This window comes from Heterodontus francisci, chromosome 46 (genome assembly GCF_036365525.1).
Source record: "Heterodontus francisci isolate sHetFra1 chromosome 46, sHetFra1.hap1, whole genome shotgun sequence".
Lineage (NCBI taxonomy): Eukaryota > Metazoa > Chordata > Chondrichthyes > Heterodontiformes > Heterodontidae > Heterodontus > Heterodontus francisci.
The window spans coordinates 15105315-15129420 of record NC_090416.1 but is presented as its reverse complement, the minus strand read 5'-3'; the positions used below and the strand labels follow the sequence as shown (position 1 = coordinate 15129420).

Sequence of the window (24106 nt, the reverse complement as noted above, 5' to 3'; positions counted from 1 at the left end):
TTTTGTTAAAGTTAAATAATATCCGATAAATATAGTTACATCTTTTGAGGCTGTCACTATTCTTAGGCAAAAGACTCTCCATAAATGTTGTCTGGATGGTCTCCCAGAAGGGATTAATCAGGATTGACGCAAAAGATTATTGTCACAATTGACACTGCATGCAATTGGAGGCAGCCTTCAATTTGGGTTGGATTGGAAGTTGGGGCTCAATCCTGCCATCATATTTATTAGTGACTCAGGTGAAAGAATACAATGTTTTATATCCAGGTTTGCAGTCGGTGTTGTGATAGGAGACACAGTAATGTGTGTAGGATGGGAGCAATAAGTACCAAGCGGGTCTATCCAGGTTGTGAATGGATCTGAAATGTGACAGCGGCCGCTCAGTGTGGGGGAGTGTGGGATAATCCTCTTTGGATCTTCTCCTGTTCCCATGCTCCTGGATATGGAAGTGTTGATTCTGAATATGTTTAATAATGTCTGTGAAATGCCCTTAGAGCAAGAGAGACAGAGTGTCGCCACTGAGCATGGGCAGGGATGGTGGGTGGGGCGATTAGTGTGCGTGACCTCGAGCGTATTTACATTTTAACCGTGCGTCGTGATGTTCAAACCTGTATCGCATGAACGCACTGACGTCTGGGAAACCATGCTCAATCTGCCAATTAAATAGGGTTGCCTGTGAGAATAATGGAGGTTATTCCCAAAGCACTGGGTGCACTGAATTGTTTAAGTATTTTGGTGAGTATCTATTGTAGTGAAAGATGAGGATTATCCTGAGCTCAGCACATCACGTGAATTTCTAAATATAGCAATTAGGAACAGGATTCAGCCATTCAGCCCCTCAAGCCTGCTGGTCATTCAAAAAGGCGGTTGTTAATCTATTTGTACATTCTCTACATTCCCACCTCCTCCTGAAAACCTTTCACCCCCTTGCCTGTCAAGAATCTATCTATCTCTGCCTTAAAATCATTCAATGACTCTTCTTCCACCGCCTTTTGAGGAAGAGAATTCCAATGACTCACGACCCTCTGAGAGACAAAACATTCTCCTCATCTCTGTCCTAAATGGGAGAGCCCTTATTTTTAAACAGTGACCACTAGTTCTAGATTCTCCCAAAAGGGGAAACATCATTTCCACATCCACCTTCGCAAGACGCCTCAGTATCATATGTTTCAATCAAGTCACCACTTACTCTTATAAACTCCAGTGGATTCAAGCCGAGGCTGTCCACAATCTCCTTCAATGAGGAGACCTTAACTATACACAGTACTTAAGATGTGGTCTCAACAATGCCCGATATAACTGCAGCATAAACTCCCTACTTTTTATTCAATTCAACTTGCAATAAACAACAACATTTTATAAGCTTTCCTCATTGCTTGCTGTACCTGCATACTAACCTTTTGCAACCTCTCACCATATCGATAATATGCTTTTTTATTCTTCCTGCTAAAATGAACAATTTCCCATTTTCCCACATTATGCTCCATTTGCCAGAGTTTTGCCCACTCACTTATCCTATCTATATCCCTTTGTAGCTCCTTATGTCTAGAATAGATTGGATGTCCACCAAAGCTACTAAGTATCATCACCTCATTCCATAACAATATGAAACGCACAATTCACCATGGTGGCTCCTCATCAGAGCCCTTTCCTTACCTGAGTGGCGTGAAACAGGGCTGTGTTCTCGCACCCACACTTTTTGGGATTTTCTTCTCCCTGCTGCTTTCACATGCGTTCAAGTCCTCTGAAGAAGGAATTTTCCACCACACAAGATCAGGTGGTAGGTTGTTCAACCTTGCCCCTCTAAGAGCGAAGTCCAAAGTACGGAAAGTCCTCATCAGGGAACTCCTCTTTGCTGACGATGCTGCTTTAACATCTCACACTGAAGTGTGCCTGCAGAGTCTCATCGACAGGTTTGCGGCTGCCTGCAATGAATTTGGCCTAACCATCAGCCTCAAGAAAACGAACATCATGGGGCAGGACGTCAGAAATGCTCCATCCATCAATATTGGCGACCACGCTCTGGAAGTGGTTCAAGAGTTCACCTACCTAGGCTCAACTATCACCAGTAATCTGTCTCTAGATGCAGAAATCAACAAGCACATGGGGAAGGCTTCCACTGCTATGTCCAGACTGGCCAAGAGAGTGTGGGAAAATGGCGCACTGACACGGAACACAAAAGTCCGAGTGTATCAGGCCTGTGTCCTCAGTACCTTGCTCTATGGCAGCGAGGCCTGGACAACGTATGCCAGCCAAGAGCGACATCTCAATTCATTCCATCTTCGCTGCCTCCGGAGAATACTTGGCATCAGGTGGCAGGACCGTATCTCCAACACAGAAGTCCTCGAGGCGGCCAACATCCTCAGCTTGTACACACTACTGAGTCAGCGGCGCTTGAGATGGCTTGGCCATGTGAGCTGCATGGAAGATGGCAGGATCCCCAAAGACACAGTGTACAGCGAGCTCTCCACTGGTATCAGACCCACCGGCCGTCCATGTCTCCGCTTTAAAGATGTCTGTAAATGCGACATGAAATCCTGTGACATTGATCACAAGTCGTGGGAGTCAGTTGCCAGCGTTCACCAGAGCTGGCGGGCAGCCATAAAGACAGGGCTAAAATGTGGCAAGTCGAAGAGACTTAGTAGTTGGCAGGAAAAAAGACAGAGGCGCAAGGGGAGAGTCAACTGTGCAACAGCCCCGACAAACAAATTTCTCTGCAGCACCTGTGGAAGAGCCTGTCACTCCAGAATTGGCCTTTATAGCCACTCCAGGCGCTGCTTCACAAACCACTGACCACCTCCAGGCGCGTATCCATTGTCTCTCGAGATAAGGAGGACCAAAAGAAAAAGAAATGTCCTCTTCACAACTTATGTTCCTACCTATCTTTGTGGCTTCAGCAAATTTAGCAACCATACCTTCGGCCCCTTCATCCAAGGAATTTATATAAATTGTAAAAATTTGGGGCTCCAGAACTGATTCTTGTGGCACTCCAATCATTACATCCTGCCAACCAGATAATGACCTATTTTGCCTCCTCTCAGTTTCCTGTTAGATAGCCAATCTTCTATCCATGACAAAATGTTACCCCTTCCACTATGAGCATTTATTTTCTGCAATAACCTTTGATGTGGCTCCTTATCAAATGCCTTCAGGAGATCTATGAACAATACATCCACCGGTTCCCCTTTATCCACAGCACATGTGACTCCCTCAAAGAATTGACTCCAATAAACTGGTTAAATATGATTTCCCTTTCGCAAAACTATGTTGACTCTGCCTGATTAACTTGAATTTTTCTAAATGCCCTGCTATAACATCTTGAATAATCGCTTCTCCCATTTTCTCTATGACAGATGTTAAGCTAACTGATCTGGGGTTTTCTGCTTTCTGTCTCTCTCCCTTTTTGAATAAAGCAGTTACATTGGCCATTTCACAATCAAACCTTGCCCAAATCTAGGGAATTTTGGAAAATTAAAACCAACGCATCAACTATCTCACTAGCCACATTTTTTAAGACCCTAGGATGAAGTCCATCAGGACCCAGAGACTTGTCAGCCTGCAGCTCCAACAATTGGCTCAGTAACAATTCCCTGGTGATTGTAATTTTCTTGAGTTCCTCTCTCATTTCCATTTCCGGATTTACAGCTATTTCTGGGATGCCACTTGTATCCTCTATGGTGAAGACCGATGCAAAATACCTGTTCAATTCATCTGCCAGCTCCTTATTTTCCATTACTGATTCCCCAGACACACTTGCTATAGAACCAACGCTCACTTTGTTAACCGTTTCCTTTTCAAAACATCTACAGAAACTCTTACTATCTGTTTTTATATTTCCAGACAGCTTTTTTTCGTACTCAAATTTCTCCTTCGTTCTTTACTGTTTATATTGTGTCCAATCGTCTGAACTGCCTCCCATCTTTGCACAACCATATGCTTTGGCTTTAAATTTGGTACTATCTTGAACTTTTTTAGTTAATCACGAATGGTTATTGGAATTTTTGTCTCTTGTTGGAATGGATCTAAGCTGTGTATTCTGAAACATCCCCTCAAAAATCTGCCAGTGCATCTCTATTGGCCCATCCCTTCACCTACCAGTTCACTTCTGCGAACTCTGCTTTCATGACCTCATAATTGCCCTTATTTCAGTTCATAATGCTAGACTGTGACCCACTCTTCTCTCCCTCAAATTAAATGGAAAATTAAATCCTATTATGATCAGTGCTGCCTAGGTATGCCTTCACTGTGAGGTCATGAATTAATCCTATCACGTTGCACAATACCAAGTCTAGTATAGCCGGCTATTTGGTTAGCTCCAGAACGTGCTGTTGTAAGAAACTATCCCGAAGGCATTCTATGAACTCCTCATCGAGGCTACCTTTGCTCATCTGATTTTTCCAGTCTATATATTGATTAAAAATCGTCCATGATTATTGCTGTACCTTTATGACAAGCTCCCAATATTTTTTCCTTTATACTCAGTCCTACCATGTGAGTTCCGTTAGTGAGCCTGCACACCACTCCCACAAGTGAACTTCTTGCCTTTATCATTTCTTATCTCAATCCAAACCGTTTCTACATCCTGATTTCCTGAACACAGGTCATCCCTCTGTATTGTGCTAATATCATTATTAATTAACAGAGCCACCCCTCCACCATTTTCTCGCTTCCTGCCCTTCTTAAATGCCATGAACCCTTCAATATTCAGATTCCAATTTATGTCATCCCGCAGCCGTGTCTCTGTTATTGCTATCAGATCCTACTTATTTATTTTTATATGCTTTATCAGTTCATCTGTATTGATTGAATGCTCCGTGCATTCAGATGCAGAACCATTTTTTTTTCTTTCATTATTTTTGTTACCTCTGGCCTTGTCTGCTGATTGACTCTTAGATGTGTGCTCACTGTCACTTCCTGTCGCAGTCTGTTTATCTTAACTCATATTTTTGCCTTTCTCTATTGCCTTGTCTCTACTCTTTGATTTGCCACATCTTCCCAAATTTGATGCCTTTCTCCCACTATTTAGTTTAAAACCCTCTCTACTTCCCCAGTTATGAGACTCACTTAAACACCGATCCCAGCACGGTTCAGGTGTAAACCATCCCAACGACACAGCCACCACTTTCCCCAGTACTGTTGCCTGTGTCCAATGAACCAGAACCTACTTCTACCACACATATTCATTTCTCTAATCCGATTTGCCCTACACCAATTTGTATGTGGTTCAGGTAATAATCCAGAAATTATTACCTTTGAGGTTCTGCTTCTTAATTTGGTGCCAATCTCCTCATACTGACTTTGCAGAACGTCTTTGCTGGTCCTGCCTATGTCATTGGTACCTACATGAACCACGACAACTGGATCCTACCCCTGCCATTGTAAGTTCCTCTCCAGCCCTGAGCAGATGTCCTAAACCCTGGCTCTGGGCAGGCCACACAGCCTTCGGGACTCTCGTTCATTGCTGCAGGGAAGAGTGTCAATCCCCCTCAACATAATGTTCCCCACTACCACTATTGTCCCTTTTTGCTCCCCCGTTTGAAAGGCTTCCTGTACCATGGTGCCATGGTCAGTCTGCTCATCCACACTACAGGCCTCACTCTTGTCCATACAAGCTGCAAGAACATCAAACTTGTTGTTCAATTGCAAGGACTTCTTAAACTTTCTTAACCTTGTGTGGCTCAGTGCTGAGAGCACATGTGTCACCCTTGCATTTACATAGCACCTTTAACTTAGTAAAACGTCCCAAGGCGCTTCACAGGGCAACATTTGCCACTGAGCCAGATAAGGAGATATTGGGACCGGTGACCAAAAGTTCGGTGAAAGATTTCCGTTTAAAGGGGTGTTTTAAAGCAGGAGTTCAGTTCAGTTCTCCAGAGGGGCCCAGTCCATATAATGGGATGTTTCGTTGTAAATGTGCAACGTGGCCAAGAATGTGAAGGTTTAACGGTGTTTCTGAGATTTCCGTCCTATTTGTGTGTGAAACCACAGTCGGCTCTGCGGTGTTTCAGATCTGGGGATCTGGGGCCAGATGCTGCTGCTCGCTGCTGCTTATCAGACAGTGAACAGGGAGGTTTCGGTTCCTCCCCGGGGCTCCTCTCCCACCCCCTGCAGCGAGTGACCACACCACCTGCACCACATCACAAACAAAGCAAAAACAGCATCGATTTGGGTATCAGGAGCTAAAATAAGGCTTTCAGAACACCGCCCAGGTCCCCTATAGACAGATGACGAGGGCCTGGCCTGATATGCTATCAGTACCAATCACAGATACAGACTGGAACCTGGCTGTTCAGCCATGTGAATCATCAACATTATGAATATAACTGGGCAGATAAATGTTTGATGGCCTACAGTAGCTTTTAAATCAATAATGCATTTTTTTGTGGATTGTACACTCACCTCTTGACCTTTAAACAAAGAAGTAAGTAATAGGACATTCGGCCCCTCGAGCCTGTTCTGTCATTTAACCAAATCATGTCAGATCTTCTACCTCAATTCTACTTTCCGTCCCGTTCCCCATATCCCTTGATTCCCTCAGCACCCAATAATATATCGATCTTTGTGTTGAATATACTCAATGACTGAGCATCCCACAGCTCTCTGGGGTAGAGAATTCCAAAGATTGACAACCCTCTGAGTAAAGAAATATCTTCTCATCTCAGCCCTAAACGGCCGAGCCCTTATCCTGATACTGTGACCCCCTAGTTCCAGACTCTGCAGCCAGGGGGAAACAGCCTCTCAACATCTACCCTGTTAATGTTATATGTTTCAATGTGATCATCTCTCATTCTTCCAAACTCTCGAGAATATTGGCCCATTCTACTCAATCTCTCCTCATAGGACAACCCTCTCACCCCAGGAATCAATCTGGTGAACCTTCATTCTACTGCCTCTAAGGCAAGTGTGTCCTTCCTTAGGTAGGGATACCAAACCTGCACTCAGTTCTCCAGGTGTGGTCTCACCAAAGCTCTGTACAATTGCAGAATGACTTCCACCCTCTTATACTCCACCTCCCTTGCATTAAAGGCTAACAATACCATTTGCTTCCCTAATTGCTTGTTGTACCTGCATGTTAGCTGTCTGTGATTTGGGTACAATGACACCAAATCCCTTTGAACACCAAGATTTACAAGTCCCACACCTTTTAAAAAAGATTCTACTTTTCTATTCTTCCTATCAAAGTGGATAATTTCAATCTTTTCCGCTTTATACTCCATCTGCGACTTTCCTACCCACTCATGTAACCAGTCTATGCCCCTTTTCAGCCTCTCTATCTCCTCCTCACAGCTTACCTTTCCTCCGAGCTTTGTATCATCACTCTCTCTCTTCAGAGATCTTTGCAGCGATTGGTGAGTCACTATCAATTTAACATCATCCCTACAGGAACTGAGGGAGAGGCCAGGCGAATATCGTTTACACAGAAGGTTAATGGTCATGCACTGTCTCAGTAGAAGCATAATCAGAATAGGTTTGAAAAAGGAAATGGGTAAATATCTGGAGGATGAAAATTTGAAAAGGTTGGTGAATGGGGACTAAGAGGCGAGCTCCTTCAGAGAGATGGTACGGGGTAAATGGGCCGAATGGCTCAGGCCGTCATTAGCTGCAGGTTGCAATGATGGTGCCACATTCACTGTAAAACCCACGTATCATCTCGTGCAACATCTCCAGTCAAAAGCCAGGAACTGAGTGTGGACGTCATGCCTGGATACGTCTGGGGCCTATCAGTGATGACATCGATCTCTGTAGCAGAGTGTGGGAGATACAGGAAGAGGAATTGATGCTCTAATTAACATAACTGTTATCGTGCGGCACGTAGCGGTTGAATAGCCTCCTGCGAACCCAGCAGAGCCCTGACAAATAAAACGAGTAGTTGGCGCTGTCTCCCAGGTGCTCCCTCAGCAGTAGGTGGCACTGTTCCCAAGTGCTGTCTGTACATTAGGTGGCACTGTTCCCCTGTCCTCCCACTGCATTCGGTGGCACGGTTCCCAGTTGTTCCCTCAACAGTAGGTGGCAGTGTTCCCATGTACTCCCACTACAGTAGGTGGCACTGTTCCCAGGTGCTGCCTCTACAGTAGGTGGCGCTGTTACCCGTGTAACATATGACAAGGAATTCTGATAGTTATTGGGGTGGCTATGGTGACGCCAGTACACGCAGCCAGACTGTTTATTTATCCCACAAATTACACCAGGAAGACACACTGCTTATCGTGACTGGGATTGATGTTATAGAAGCTTAGGCTCATAGAATGATACGACACAGAATGAGGACGGTGCCCGAGGTCTAACTAATTTGACTGAATATTTCGAGGCGGTGACTAGATGTGTAGATGAGGGTAAAGCAGTTGTTGTAGTCTACATGGACTTCAGTAAGGCTTTTGAAAAGGGCCACCATGGTAGTTTGGTAAAGAAGGCAAGAGCCCATGGGATGCGGGGCAATTTGGCAAAGTGGATCCATAATTGGCTTCGTGGCCGGAGGCAGAGGATGATGGTCAAGGGTTGCTTTTGCGAGTGGAAGCCTTTGACCAATGGTGAAGCGCAGGGATCGTTGTTGGGACTCTTGCTGTTTGCTGCTTACATTAATGATTTAGACGTGAAGATGGGAGGTATGATAAGTAAGTTCGCAGATGACATGAAAATTGGTGGTATCGTAAATAGTGAGGAGGGACGCCTTCGATTACAGGACGATCTCGATGGGCGGAGCAGTGGCAAATGGAATTTAATCCTGAGAAGTGTGAAGAGATGCATTTTGGGAGGACTATTAAGGCAAAGGAAAAGACAGTGGATGGTCAGACCATAGGACATACAGAAGGTGAGAGGGACCTTGGTGTACTTGTACATAGATCACTGAAGGCAGCAGCACAGGTAGATAAGGTGGTTAGGAAGGCACATGGGATACTTGCCTTTATCAGCCGAGGCATAGAATATAAGAGCAGGGAGGTTATGGAGGAGCTGCAAAAATTGCTAGTTAGGCCACAGCAGGTGTACTGTATACAGTTCTGGGCACCACACTATAGGAAGGATGTGATTGCTCTGGAACGGGTGCAGAGGAGATTCACCAGGATGGTGCGTGGGCTGGAGCATTTCAGCTATGAAGAGAGACTGAAAAGGCTAGGGTTGTTTTCCTTAGAGCAGAGAAGGCTGAGAGGGGATATGATTGAGGTATATATATTATGAGGGGCATTGATAGGTTAGGTAGGAACAAACGTTTTCCTTTAGTGGGGGGGGGGGGTCAATAGCCAGGGGGCATCGATTTAAGGTAAGGGCAGGTGGTTTAGAGGGGATTTGAGGAAACAAATCTTTCATCCAGAGGGTGGTTGGAATCTAGAACGCACTGCCTGAGGTGATGGTAGTGCCATGAATTCTCACAACATTTAAGAAGTATTTGGATGAGCACTTGAAACGGCAGAACATACAAGGCTACGGGCCAAGTGCCAGAAAATTGAATTAACATATTTAGGTGCTTGATGGTGGGCATGGACACGATGGGCAGAAGGGCTTGTTTCTGTGCTATATAACTCTATGACTGACGGCTCTTTGGTAGATTTATCAACTAATCTCCTGCCCCTGCTCTCCCCCGTAGCCGTGTACTATTTTCTCTTCAATTATTTATCCAATTCCCTTTTCAATGTTGCTGTTGAATCCGTCTCCACCTCCCTTTCAGGTTGTACATTCCAGATCACAACAACTCAGTGAGTGAAAAAAAATCCTCCACCTCTGTTTCTTTTGTCAATCACCTTAAATCCAGTTCTCTGGATACCAGTCGTCTGCTACTGCTGCCAGTTTGTCATTATCTGACAAAGCCCGTCATGATTTGAAGCTCTCTATTCTAACTCCCCTTAATCTTCTCTGCTCCAAAGAGAACAATCCCAGCGTCTCCAGTCGCTTCACATTAACTGAAGTCCCTCATCTCTGGTAAATCCCCTCAACACTCACTCGAAGGCCTTCACGCCCTTCCGAAATTGCCGTCCCCAAAATTGAACAGGGAACTCCAGTTGAGGCCTAAACGGTGTTTTATTAAGGTTTCGCATAACTTCCTTCCCTTTGTACTCTACTTCTCTGACAATAAAGGCAAGGATCTCAACTTGTTGGATTTCATCTGCCATGTGTCAATTTCACCAGTCTGTCTCTGTCTTCCTGAAGTTTATTACTGTCTGTCTCATCATTGACTATATTTCCAAGTTTGATATCATCTGAAAAGTTATTCCCTGTGTCTCCAGTTCTAGGTCATTAATATAGATGAAACATACCGATTCCTGGGGAACACCACTCTTCAGGCTAAGAAACAACCATTTTGTTTTTGATACACCACCACTCTCTGCTTTCTGTTCCTTTCTGACTTTCTAACCATGCTGTCACTGACCCTTTAATCCTTTAATTTACCATTAAGTCTATTATGTGATACTTTGTTAAATGCCTTTTGAAAGTTCTCATACACAACACCATACACTCTGCCCTCATCAATCCTCTCTCTTTCTTCATCAAAGAACTCGATCAAGTTACTCAAACATAAAATCCGTGCTGACTTTTATCTACTAGCCCGTACATTTCCAAATGCCAATTAATTTTGTCCCAGATTATAATTTTCTCTAAACGTTCCCCCAGCACCGACATTAGGGTCACTGGCCTGTAGTTGTTGGATTTATCTCTCTCTTTTTAAACAGCGGTGAAACGTTTGCCTCCAGTAATTTTCAAGGGCGATTGGAAGATTGTGACCAAAGCCTCCGCCACGTTCACCCTTACTTCCCTCAGCAATTGAGGATGCATCCCATCTGGAGCTGGTGACTTTTCCACTTTGAGGACTGCCAACCTTTTAAGTGCCTTTGCAGCCAGAGGAGGCGGTGGCGTAAATGCTAATGTCACAAAACTAATCATCCAGTGACCCAGGCTAATGCATTGGGGCATGGGTTCAAATTTCACCACAGCTTCTGGTGGAGTTTGCATTCACTAAATAAAAATCTGGAATTGAAAGCTAGTCTCAGTAATGGTGCCATGAAAGTATCATTCATTGTTGTAAAATACCATCTGGTTCACTAATGGCCTGACTCGATCTGGCCTACATGTGACTCCAGACCCACAGCAATGTGGTTGACTATTAACTACCCGCTGAAATGGCCCAACAAGACATTGAATTGTCAAGGGCAATTAGGGAAAGGCAACAAATGCTGCCCGAGGTGCAGTGCCCGGTGTGAGCTGTGCTCTGCCGTGATTGGTTGTCCAGTCAGGAAGTGTCGGTATCAACAGGAAGAAAGCACTCGATCCCCAGTCCAAGGCTGAGAGAGACGCTTCAGTCTGAGCACCTCAGCCCCTTAAATAATGTTAACAGATCAGTTCAAGCGTAGAAACAAGCGTCTGAGCTTCACCGAAAAGCTCCTTGTCCATGTGGGAACCTATCTCTGTCTAAATTCACTGGGATGCTCCCGGGAGCGTCAATTCTTCCCGCCGCTCTCAGTGATTTTCTAACTACACTAATAACTCACTTCATAGTTACATCATTATTTAACAAAAATAATTTTTCCTTTCAAGTTCATATCTCCAGCCAACCCACTTATCAACCATTGAATGCATTTTCCCTTCGCTCTCAAGTAACTGATACAAACGAGACTCGCTCTGACTTTTAAAAAACACGGACCGAGACTCAATGTGGGGAGTAAAGGATTTACAACAAACAGATTTAAAGTTTTCAACATCACAGATCCCGGAAACGTCTGACCCTGCCGCTAATCCAACTGTAACAAGGTTTAAAAGGGAAACATAATCGGACCAGAAACAACTTAAAGGCAAAGTATCATTTAATAATACTGTGGCAAGTTTTATTTGCCCTGCTGTGTTTTAGAAGGAGTGACTCAGGCTGTAATATAACAACTTCACTGTGAACTGGAGCAGGGTCTATAATGTCCCTCATCATCCTCACCCTTTCCCGTTTATCTAATGAGTCATTTCCTCCACCTCAGGAGTATTTTCATCCAAGATTTATTTACAGACTGTAGAACAAATCCCATGTGAGGTGAAATGTTAAAAAGTGATGGATAAATGCAGGTTTGTCTTGCTGCTGACTGAGAGAAATGGGTGTCAGCTGTTCTGAAATGGGTATTTTAGGGGAAGGGAACATTTTAAAATGTGAAGCAGGATTTCAGAGTTTAACACTAAAATAAAAGCAAAATATTCCAGATGCTGGAAATGTGAAATTGCACTTTCTGTTTTTATTAGAGTTTAACAGCGCGTTCCCCCCCGTGTTTGAGGGCAAAGTCAATCCGTTAATCTGTATCTCCACAACCCGCACTCCTGATTCTGGGGTTGGGACAGACTAAGTATGTACTCAACGCAAGAAATCTTTGGATATTGGAACCTTCCCGCAACGCAAACTCCAATTAGCGATTAAACATTGGCAAAGCAAAGGTTAAGATTTTAACAAAAATTTAATCAAACGCAAATAGATTTTAAACCTCTTTCTTCCCAGCCTCGGTTTCAGGTGACACGCCCCATTAAAACGCTGCACTGTGTGGATCTTCGGACCTGGGACCGCCCTGATTATACGGAGTAAGTTATTCCCTCATCCGAGCATTCATATTGTTTCAGTTATTATTCATTTATGTCCGATTTTATTGCCGAGCGGCAGATGAATTTCCATTTAGCGAATTTTGATGTTGATGTTTATACCCAGAAATGTTAAACAGGTCAGAATGGAATTAATCCGCTTTGGGGGAAAGGAACTGGTCCAAAAATTAGTTTAAGACTATTCTTCATTCTCCATTTCCAACAATCCCTGTGTCAACCACAACATTCTCGCCTCTGCGCTGTCTTTTGATCGAGCAGAGGGAGATCTCCTGAGAACAATATTTATCCCTCACTCAATATCAGTAAAAACAGAGCAACTGGTATTCATCGTCTGGCTGCTTGTGGGATCTTGCTGTGCTTAAATTGGCTGCCGCGTTTCTACGTTACAACAGTGAGCACACTTCAAAAAGTATTTAATTGGCTCTAAGGCGCTGTGGGAAGTCTTGAGGTTGTAAAAGGCTCTTTAGAAATGCAAGGCTTAATGCCTTTCAGGACCCTGAAAGCCAATCTACGCACAGCAAGATCCCACTAACAGCAATGGCCAGATAACTCTTTTTTTTTAAGTGGCCTTGGTTGAACTCATTGAGCCCCTCCAGTCTAAACCACCATTCAGTTAAATCATGGCTGATCTGTATATTAACCCCTTGGTTCTGTAACCCTTAATCTCCTTCCCCAGCAAAAATCTATCAATCTCAGTTTTGAATTTTCTAATTGATCCCTCTCCGAGTCTCAACAGCACTTTGGGGGGAGAGAGTTCCAGATTTCCACTCCCCTTTGTGTGAGGAAATGCTCCCTGATATCATCCCTGAAAGGCCTGGCTCGAATTTGAAGGTTCTGCCTTCACAGGGCGCTGTGAATGCTCAGTCATTGAGTACATTCATCTGAAAGAGTTCAAACAAATGGCCCTCAATTTTCTGTTGTCAGGGAACACTAGTCTAGTCTATGCTACCATTCCTTACAATTGAACACTTTTATCCCTGGTATCTTTGTGTTGAATCTGTGCTGTTTGTGATGTGAGAAAAAATGACACTCCGTGAAAAGCAGGTCACAGCTCCGTGAATTCACCTCTTTAACCTTAACATTTTACCAGAAAGAACGGTTGCCTTGTTCATGATACAATTTTAAAGGGGGTGCAGGAAAAGAGAGACCCCGGGCTGAGTGTGTGCTAATCTTTGACGGCAGCAGCACACGATGAGAAATCTGTTTGAAAAGCTGATGGGATCCTGGACTTTATTAATAGAGGCAGATCGTACAAAACAAAGAGGATATATTAATCCTTTATAAATCACTGGATAGGCCCCGGCTGGAGTGTTGGGTCTAATTCTGGACGTCACACTGTCAAGGTCTTGGGAGAAGGTGCGGAGGGAGACTTACCAGAATGGGACCAGGGATGAGGGACTTCAGTTAATGTGGAGAGACTGGGAGAATCTGGGATTGTTCTCATTAGAGCAGAGAAGGTTAAGGGGAGATTTAATCAGAGCGTTCAAAATCATGAAGGGTTTTGACAGAGGAAATGAGGAGAAACTGTTTCCACTGACAGGAGGGTCGGTAACCAGAGGGACACAGATTGAAGATAATTGGCAAAAGAACCAGAGGGGGAGATGAGGAGAATTTTTTTTTAACGCAGCGAGTTGTTGTGATCTGGAACGCGCTGCCTGAAAGGGCGGTGGAAGCAGATTCAATAGTAACTTTCAAAAGGGGAATTGGATAAATACGTGAAGGGGAGAAATTGGCTCAGCTATGGAGAAAGAGTGGGTGGAGTGGGGACTAATTGGGTACCTCTTTCAAAAAGCCAGCACATACACGATGGGCCGAATGGTCTCCCGCTGCTCCCTCCCTGTCTGCGATTCTCTCATTTGTAAAGCAGTTTTAAGGTCCTCGGGATCCAAAGCGCTTTCCAGGCAATGGAAGTATTTTTGAAGTGTAGTCACTGTTGTAATGTAGGAAAAGGAATTGACAGATTAGCTCAGGAGCTAGAGATCTAAGAATTTATTGGAACTCCTGAGTGGATCAGTAATTCATTTTGAAGCTAATGTGGATCAGGAGAGTTAATGCAGCATCCAATCAGGTTTCAGGTCAATCTGTCCCACTGCTAATGGGTTATATATTAATGAATTTTCTTTTCCCTCACAAACAGGTAGTGAGGATCGGAAACCATCGGTTCTCCTGCTCCTTCCTTCCTCGGAAGAAGTAGACTCCGGATGGGCTACTCTGACCTGCCTGGTGTGCCGCTTTAAGCCAGGTTTCATGCGGGTTCTCTGGAGAGTGGATGATAAAGAGACAGACAGCGGGGTGACCACAGGCACCGTGTCCACGGACAGTGATCAAACCTGCAGCCTGAGCAGTTACCTGAGAGTCCCCGCCACTGCCTGGAATAAGGGCTCCAGCTATACCTGCAGTGTGGACCACGGCTCTCTGAGCTCACCTCTCCTCAAAACCATCAGCTCCACCGCTTGTTCCGACTGAGAGGGGGCAACTGGGGCTTAGAGTTTGATTTATTGCTGATGAAATATTATTCAATATGTGGAATCTTCTTTTCTTTGTTGTTTTGCAATGTAATCACTGTAGCAATGTCAGTTTTTGGCGGACAACCCGAATGTTGAATAATATCAGAAGCGGGTGAAATGATTTTCTGACTTTGTGACATGAAATTTCCTGTAGAATTGTCCCCAATTTCCTGTGTGTTAACTTTCTCTGTGTGTAAAATGGGAACGGATTCCCCTTTAGTCGGTGACCGTTTTGTGTTTGGGAACTTGTGTCATACAGCTCTTAATAAAGATGAAATGCTGACCTGAAATTAATATGGTCCAACTTTATTCAACACTTAAAGTGACATTGAGGGGACTGAGAGTATAATTTACAGCCCAGACAACATTTAATGTAATTACAGTACAGAAACACTAATCTCTGCTATTCCCCTCAACCACTCCTTCTGGTAGTGAGTTCCATATTCTCACCACTCTCTGGGAAAAGAGGTTTTTCTTGAATTCCCCATTGGATTTATTAATTTTAAAAAACATGTCTCCTTGTTCAGGACATAGCCCCTTACTAGAGGAATCGTTTCTCTCAATGTACCCTATCAATCCTTTTCAAAATCCTACAAATCTCAGTCAAATCGGCCTTTAACATTCCATATTCCAGCAATACATGCCTAGATTATGTAATCGTTCCTCATCATGTAATCCCTGGATTACCAGTAACATTCTGGTGAGTATCCACATCATCCAAAATTCACTTTCTGCGATACGCCCTCCATAACTGTACACAGTACTTCATATATTGGATAATTTACGAAGGATGGGAGAGGGGAACCAGGTAACAGCTGACCTGTCAGTGTAACATCAGTTGTGGGGAAGCTCTGTCATCAGGGATAGATTGAGTGAACACTTAAGGAAATATAAATTGAGCAGAGGGGCCAACATGGCTTTGTTAAAGTTAAATCATGTCTGATTAATATAGTTCCATCTCTTGCGGCTGTCACTATCCATCGGCAAAGGAGTGTCCATGAATGTTATCTGGATGGTCTCCCAGAAGGCATTAATCAGGTCCTACACAAAGGTTTAGTGTCAAAATTGACATTGCATGGAATTGGAGGCAGCCTTTCGATTTGGGTTGGAATTTGGTTGAGAGGCAGGAGACAGGAAGTGGGGATAAAAAGGAGGTCTCAGGTTGGCAAGTTGTGGCAAGTGATCTGTGGATCGGCGCTGGGGCCTCAATCCTTCCATCATATTTGTTAGTAACTCTGATGAAGAAATAGGGCGTTTTATATCCAGGTTGGTAGGCGGTGTTATGTTAGGAGACACAGTAACGTGTGTAGAATGGGAGCAGAAAGCACCAAGCGGGTCTATCCAGTTTGTGAGTGAACTGAAATGTGACAGCAGCCGCTCAATGTGGGAATTGTGGGAGAATCCACTTTGGATCTACTCCTGTTCCCCTGCTCCTGGATAAGGAAGTCAGGATTCTGAACATGTTTAATCATGTCTGTGAAATGTCCACAGAACAAAAGACGCAGAGTGTCGCCACTGAGCATGTGCACGGATGGTGGGTGGAGTCGATTAGTGTGCGTGACCACGAGCGTATTTACATATTAACCTTGTGTCATGACGTATTACGCTTGTGTCCCTACGAATGCACTGTCGCAGCGGCACCAGGCTTAACCTGCTAATTAAATAGGTTTGCCTGTGAGTATAATGGAGGTTATTCTCAAAGCACTGCGTGCACTGGGTTATTTAAGTGTATTGGTGAGTAAAAATTATTAATGGCTCTCGTGTGACCACTAACTACATTAAAGTGAAAGATGAGGACTATCCTGAGCACAGCACATCACGAGAGTGTTTGGTTTCTAAAGCTTCTTAAACTTTCTTAACCTTGTGTAGATCAGTGCTCAGGCCACATATATAAAAGCAAAATACCGCGGATGCTGGAAATCTGAATTAAAAATAAGAAATCCTGGAAATACTCAGCGTGTGTAGCCGCATCTGTGTAGAGAGCAGCGGTGTTACCGTTTCAGGTCAGTGACATTTCTTCAGAGCTAGTGAGAGGGGAAAATTCCAAAGCTTAGGACACAGGCAACCGAAGGCATGGCTGCCACTGGTGGAGCGATTGAAATCAGGTATGCTTAAGAAGTCCGAATTAAAGGAGCACAGAGATGTCGTGGGGCTCTAGAGCTGGAGGAGGATATTGAGATTGGGAGGGGGCAAATGGAGAGCTGCTTAACCAGGTCAGGGAGCATAGGGTTGGTGGGCAAACAGGATTTAGTACAAATTAGGACAAGAACAGCAGAGTGTTCGCTGACCGTAAGTTTGCTGAGGGTAGAAGGTGGGAGTGTTTTCGAATATTCAGGTTTAACAAAGCCACGAATGAATGTTACCAAAAACAAATAGGCTGAGCCAAGAACGGGTTCAAATATGACACCAAGTTTGTGAACTGCTTGATTCAGCCTCAACATGTTGCATAGGAGAGGAACGTGCGAGTGCATCATGTGCTGTGAGATCCCTCTTCCATAAACATTGTACATTGTGACTAAATGTATGGTTCGGTCATTTCTCTGTACCTCGATGTGAACCCCCTTTGTACGTACAAAGGCCATGTTTGAAAACGCTTTGTCACTTATGTACTATTAGTGTGCTAATGACCCTCAGTCTCATTTCCCGAGTCTTACTTGAAATTTCACTTTATGATAATGTGTTAACATAGTCTTACCTTGGCAGCTTCCTTCAAATATTCTCCCACCTGTCACAAATGCTCCCACTTATTGCAGGAGCTCTCTACAGGGCGAAAGATGGTTGTCACTTCCTATCTGACACAAGGCTCCTCCCTCTTGTGGGCAGTGTAGCCTGGAGTGCTAAACAGGGGCAGCTTGCCTCAGTCCCACTCCAGAAACCTTGGCCCATAATCTTGACTGATGCTGCCGATGCAGTACTGAAGGAGCGCCACAGTGTCAGAGGTGCCATCTTTCAAGGGAGAGATTAAACCGAGGTCCCTGTCTGCCTTCTCAGGTGGACATAAAAGATCCCATAGACATAATTGCAAGAAGAGCACGTGACGCTCTCCCCAGTGTCCTGGTGCCATTATTTATCCCTCAACCAACATCACTAAAATAGCTGCCATTATTAAATTTCTGTCTGTGGGATCTTGCAGTGCACAAATTTACTGCTGTTTTTCCTGAATTGCAACATTTCGAAAAAGTACTTCAATTGGCGGTAAAGAGCTCCGGAAAACCTGGGGGTCGGGTCAGGTGTTTTTGAAATCCAAGCCCTTTGATGCATTGAATTCATTACTTTTTTTCATTCCTTCAAGGAAGGCCGGCATCGCTGGCAAGGCCAGCATTTGTTTGCCCATCCCTGATTGCTCTTGACAACTGAGTGACTTTTTAAAAGGGAAGTTAAGAGTCAATCACATTGCTGTGGGTCAGGTGTCACATGTAGGCCAGACCGGGTAAGGGTGGCAGATTTCCTTCCCTAAAGGCCATTAGTAAACCACATGGGTTTTTGCAACAATCGATGACAGTTTCGTGGCTTCATTGCTGAGACTAGCTTTCAATTCCGGATTGTTTCATTATTAATGAATTGAATTGAAATTCGACCAGCTGCTGTGGTCGAATTTTAACCTCTGCCTCCAGCACATTATCCGGGGCCTCTGGATTAGTAGTTCAATGACATTATCACTACACCACCGTCTCCCCGCAACATTCAGGTTCCTATTTGCCAGCCATTAAAGGAGGCGGGTATAATTCTGCCCCTGCTGCACGCATCGCCCCAAGGTGCCACCTGCCATTCAGAGTAGCATATGTACACTACATAAAGCCAAAAGGTTGCACTAACCCCAACACCTTAAATATCTGCCCTTGACAAACTGGACTGTGCACAGAATTTCAATTATGTTTTTAAAAAATAGAATTGCAAAGAGAGTACAGAACAGAAACAGGCCATTCGGCCCATCTGCTCCGTGCTTATGTTTATGCCCCACATGAGCTTACTCCCACCCCCTCTCTTCATCTCACCCGATTAACATATCCTTCTATTCCTTTCTCCCTCATGTGTTTATCCAGCTTCCCCTTAAATGCATCTCTGCTATTCCCCTCAACCACTCCCTGTTGTAGCGAGTTCTACATTCTCACCACTCTCTGGGGAAAGAAGTTTCTCCTGAATTCCCCATTGGATTATCTTATATTGATGGCCCCCTAGTTCTGGCCTCTCACACAAGTGGAAACATCTTCTTGCATCTATCTATCAAACTCTTTCATAATTTTTGAAGACCTCTATCAGGTCACCCCTCTGCCTTCTCTTATCTGGAGAAAGCTCTCAGTTCTGGTATCATCTTCGTGAATTTTTATTGCAACTTCTGCAGTGCTTCGGCATGCTTTCTATATTATGGAGACTAGAACTGTGAATTGTAACTACAAGTGTGGTCTAACTAATATGAGTAGAAACATGGGGCTTTTTGTAAAACAAATACTGTATGTGTGCGTGTCAGCCCTCGACCTTGTAAAAACAGGAAACCCACAGAGAGCTCTCCACCTCGGCACTATCAGTCCAGTCGTGCATTTATTAATAAACACGGAGCCCAATTTCCGCCATCTGCTCTTCATTTCACACCTCCTTCAGCGCCAATCTAACCAAAGCGATTTCTCAGTGAGTTACGACCGGTAGCTCAGAGATCATCGGCGGGGTCACGGACAATGAGCTTCCTCGATGTCTGTGCATTGTCCCATCTCATCCAGGGTGAGATATCCTGACATATTCTGTTAGAGTGGAGAAGAGTTTGGATAGAATAAATAAGAAAGGTTTGGATAGCTCTTTCAAAGAGCCGGCACAGACACAATGGGCCAAATGGCCTCCGACTGTGCAGTTTTAATTTTTCACGCAGTGAGCTGGGTTCTGGAATGCGCTGCCTGAAAGGGCGGTGGAAGCAGATTCAAAAGTAACTTTCAAAAGGGAATTGGATAAATACTGGAAGGGGGAAATTTTGCAGGGCGATGGGGGAAAGAACAGCGGGGAGTAGGACTAATTGGATAGCTCTTTCAAACAACCGACATAGGCATGATGGGCAGAATGGTCTATTTCTGCACTGTGGGATTCGATAACATGTAAATAAGCGCACATTTTAATAAGAAAAACGAATGTATTCAGTTAATTTGAAAAATATGTTCTCCAGTCAATGACAATACAGCGACATGAAATTGGATCACTAACTTCCGTGAATGGAATTTATCCGAAACTGAATTTCCTCCTGGTAGATGAGGAAAATCATAGCTGGAAAATGTAGCTTTGAAACAGGCTCTTTAAATCTCAACTTCAGACAGTTTCCATGTTCCTCCCTAGTGAGAAAACTAGATTTGGCGGTGAATGGACTCGGTCTGGGCCTCTTGAAAGTGAGGGTAGAAACGGCGCAGCCAACACGGCGGGCGCATAGGTACCCAGGATTTTAATAGTCCGATTTTCCGACATGTGCTGCCAATGCGAATTTCTACGCAGTTATAGATTTTTCGGTCTCTTGGCCGAAGGTTGTGTTCGGGGGTCCATAACCTGACGTGAATATGTTTTGTCTCCTGTTCAGTTGTTGTCTCTCAGACCGTCTTGTCCCAGTCTCCGCCGATTCAAACAGTCCCTGTGGGAAGCCGTGTTCAACTGAATTGCTACACCACAAGGTTAGTAGATAGCTATGTCTTCTGGTACAGACAGCAGCATCGGAGGGACATGCAGCTCCTTTACAAAGTGAGCAAACAACAGCCTGCAGATGGAAGGTTTTCCAGTGAGGTTGATGGTAAATCGGGTAATTATGCTCTGGTGATTTCAAATGTAGAGAGAAATTATTCTGGGATGTATTACTGTGCAAGCCGCAGTCACCAGAACATGGCCCGAATATTTGGAAATGGCTCCACGCTGGTGGTTACAGGTAAATCTTGCTGACTATTTCATTCAGTTGGACATTAACATATCAATTAAAATGTGTCTTTTAAAATTTTTAATCCGAGTTCCGTTTTATTTCCCCACTTTAGAGGGTCCCCCGGCCGTGTTTCTCTTAACTCCACCGCCGGCTGAAATTTCCTCCATGGAAAGGGTCCCATTGATGTGTTTGGTAAGAGGCCTGTCTCCCCATTCCCTTCCCATCCGCTGGAATGTTTCCGGTGAGATTAGCGAGGGACAGACCGATTCCGGGGCAATAGACGAGGACGGGACATATAGTTTCAGGAGTCACATCAACGTCTCGGTGGAAACTTGGAGCAGCGGCGTTGTCTGTACTTGCACTGTTCAAATCAACTCTGCAGAGAAATTTATCAGTGAAAATCTATCATCTCAGAGAGGTAACTATTAACAGTGACCCTTTACTAATGTATTTAATGCTGATGTGAGGCTCATTTTATAACTGGAAAACTTTGTACATTACAAGCCTCTGTCTTTCCACGTGTCCATACATAATGATCTCATCATCGACATTTCGCATATCAATATTCAGTGTTTATCTTTCTGAGTGCTTAAGTCCATCTGTCTTCTCTGCCCAAGAAAGCTGTGGGTGCTCAGACATTGAGTACATTCATGACAGAGACTGATAGGGAATTAAGGAATATGGGGATTCGACGGGATAACCGCATTGAGGCAGAAGATTAACCTTGAATTTATTGAATGGGGCAGCAGCCTCGAGGGGCCGAATGGACCACCCCTGTTCGCATCTCTTAAGAGTTCTAATGTCCAGCTGGGCATTCTTCCATGGTTGGAGATCAGTGTCTGATTGGTCTTTTCGTAAAGTTGGAAGATGCGATTGTATTTCCAGTCTGCCGATATAATTATCTATTAATCTGTCTGTCAAAATTTCTATCTGCCCTAGTTAAACAGTGTGGTGTAAGATACTTGCTCTGACAGTCTCTCTCTGCCTCTCTCTATCTATCTATCTATCTATCTATCTATCTATCTTTCTATCTATCTATCTATCTATCTATCTATCTATCTATCTATCTATCTATCTATCTATCTCTCTCCTAGTTAAACATTCTGCTGTCAGATATCTGTTCCATTTAAGGATAATTGAAGATGTAAAACCAATTTCCGATTTGCGTGTGAAATTACACATTCAGTTTTCCAACATTTCTTCACTTGTTTAATTATTTTTCATAAACTTTATTAATGAAAGTTTTTTTTTTGCAGACTCACCGCGACACACCTCCTGCACTTTACCGATTTACGGGAGTTTGTCGGCGGCGGCGCTTCTCCTTCTCGGGATGGTTGTTTTCACCGCGGGAAGAAGCTGCAGGAAGCGGCAGTCAGGTACCAATTGTCGGGAGGCGCTGCAACTCCGCGGCGCTCTCAATCCATCCATTTATTATTGTGTTATTTGCTCTTTATACGTTAGAGGACTGGTTCAGTGTGAAATGTGGACATTTATACTTAGTTTAAGTTTCTCTTTCTATCAGGCAACATGAACAGTGATGAGGAACTGCCGGATTCCAGACCACGTGCACAAGAAAAGGAGGTAAATATGAATGAAATTGTTACTATTATATTTCATTGATTTTTAATCCAATTTGAAGATTCATAGTTATTCTCATATGAGTCTAGAAAGCTCGCATAAGAAGCGGCAGAATGTTAAAATTAGAGTAAGGCTGTTCAGGGGTGATGTCAGGAAGCACTTTTTCACACAAAGGGGAGTGGAAATTTAAAACTCTCTCCTCCAAAAAGCTGTTGAGGCTGGGAGTCAAATGGAAAATGTCAAACCTGAGCGTGATCGATTTTGTTGGGTAAGGGATTAGGAGTTACAGAACAGCCGGGTAGATGGAGTTAAGATATAGAGAAGCCATTATCTAATTGAATGGCGGAACAGACTGGAGGGGCTGAATGGCCTCCTCCTGTTCCTATGATGATCGTCTGAGTTCCGGTAATAGTTTCTGTTTTCTCTCACAGACACTTTACGCTCGCCTGGCGTTTAACGAGAATCCCACACTCTGATGGCAAAAGGAAGCGCTCACACCCTGCTTCCGGGATATGACATGTTGCAGAAAGTTTCCTCTGTTTGACCGGAGAGTGATTAAGTCGAACAGGCGGAATTTCAGCCAAAGTTTGCCGCAATTTTCCGATTGCACCCAAAACGGAATCTGTGAATTCCCTCTGAATATCCGCTATTCTAACGATGATAAATCGCCTGCAGTTTCACTTCAGTCTCGACATGTTTCCACTTTCCTGGATTGGTGATTTTTAATTGCATTGTGCATCTTTAGATAGCATATGAGCGGGATATAATTCAAACAATCTTTACAATGTTTCAATGTCCGAGTTACAAATACAAAGGGATTTGTAAACCAATGATAAGTTTGTGATTCCAGTTGTTAAATGGTTCAATCTAGATTCGCTAAGGATATCTCCCAAATCAATTGACAAAGACATTTAGAGAGTAAATGAGCGCGGGTTAAAAGTGGGGAGAAGGACTGACAGGAGGGTTCAGACACTGACTCGGGATTTAAGCTGCATTAATGTTCAAGCTGCAGTGTTAGTGAAGCCGAGCTTTCTCTGATTGTGTCCTGGGAGTGAACACTGTTACAGTTACTCTTCAAACACACTAGTTTAAATAAATCTGCTCTTTGATATTGTAGTTCAGTGATTTAGGCAGTAAAACGGTTTGCTGGCGATGTGAATAATCACAAATGTTAACACAATTCGCTCTTCACATTAGAAAATCAGTCAAATATGACAGTAAGATTCAATGGTTCACTGAGATGGGGTGATATATTCCGGGTCCATCTTTAATTTCATATACATTAAAAAGTTGGGCTTAAGACCATTGGTGTGATGATTACTGGGTAATTGAGTTGGTTATTAAACTCTGATCAAATCGGCAACCTCTTGTGATTCATGTCCCGAGCGGATAGAAAACATTCCCAAATTCACAACGGCTTATTCTGCTGTAAAATACATTCTGTACAGATATTGTAAAGAGGATTTGGAGACACTTGTTGGATGATGCAATTGGAAAAGGTCATTCTGCTCAACATGGCTCATCCACCCAGAAAGGGTCAGTCCTCCCCACCCCTCAGGACAGTGAACTGTTTCTGAAATGACTC

At 43.9% G+C, this 24106-nt stretch overlaps 1 protein-coding gene across 1 annotated transcript; it reads left to right on the top strand.

Annotated features, from left to right (window-relative positions):
• The first annotated feature begins 19644 nt into the window (after positions 1–19644).
• On the top strand, positions 19645–23630 carry LOC137356715 (Ig heavy chain Mem5-like). Its single transcript, XM_068022436.1, has 6 exons — positions 19645–19778; positions 20614–20952; positions 21056–21361; positions 22200–22319; positions 22466–22524; positions 22953–23630. Exons 1-6 carry the CDS (start codon positions 19736–19738, stop codon positions 22995–22997), a joined length of 912 nt encoding a protein of 303 aa, XP_067878537.1. The 5' UTR covers positions 19645–19735; the 3' UTR covers positions 22998–23630.
• The last annotated feature ends 476 nt before the right edge of the window (positions 23631–24106 follow it).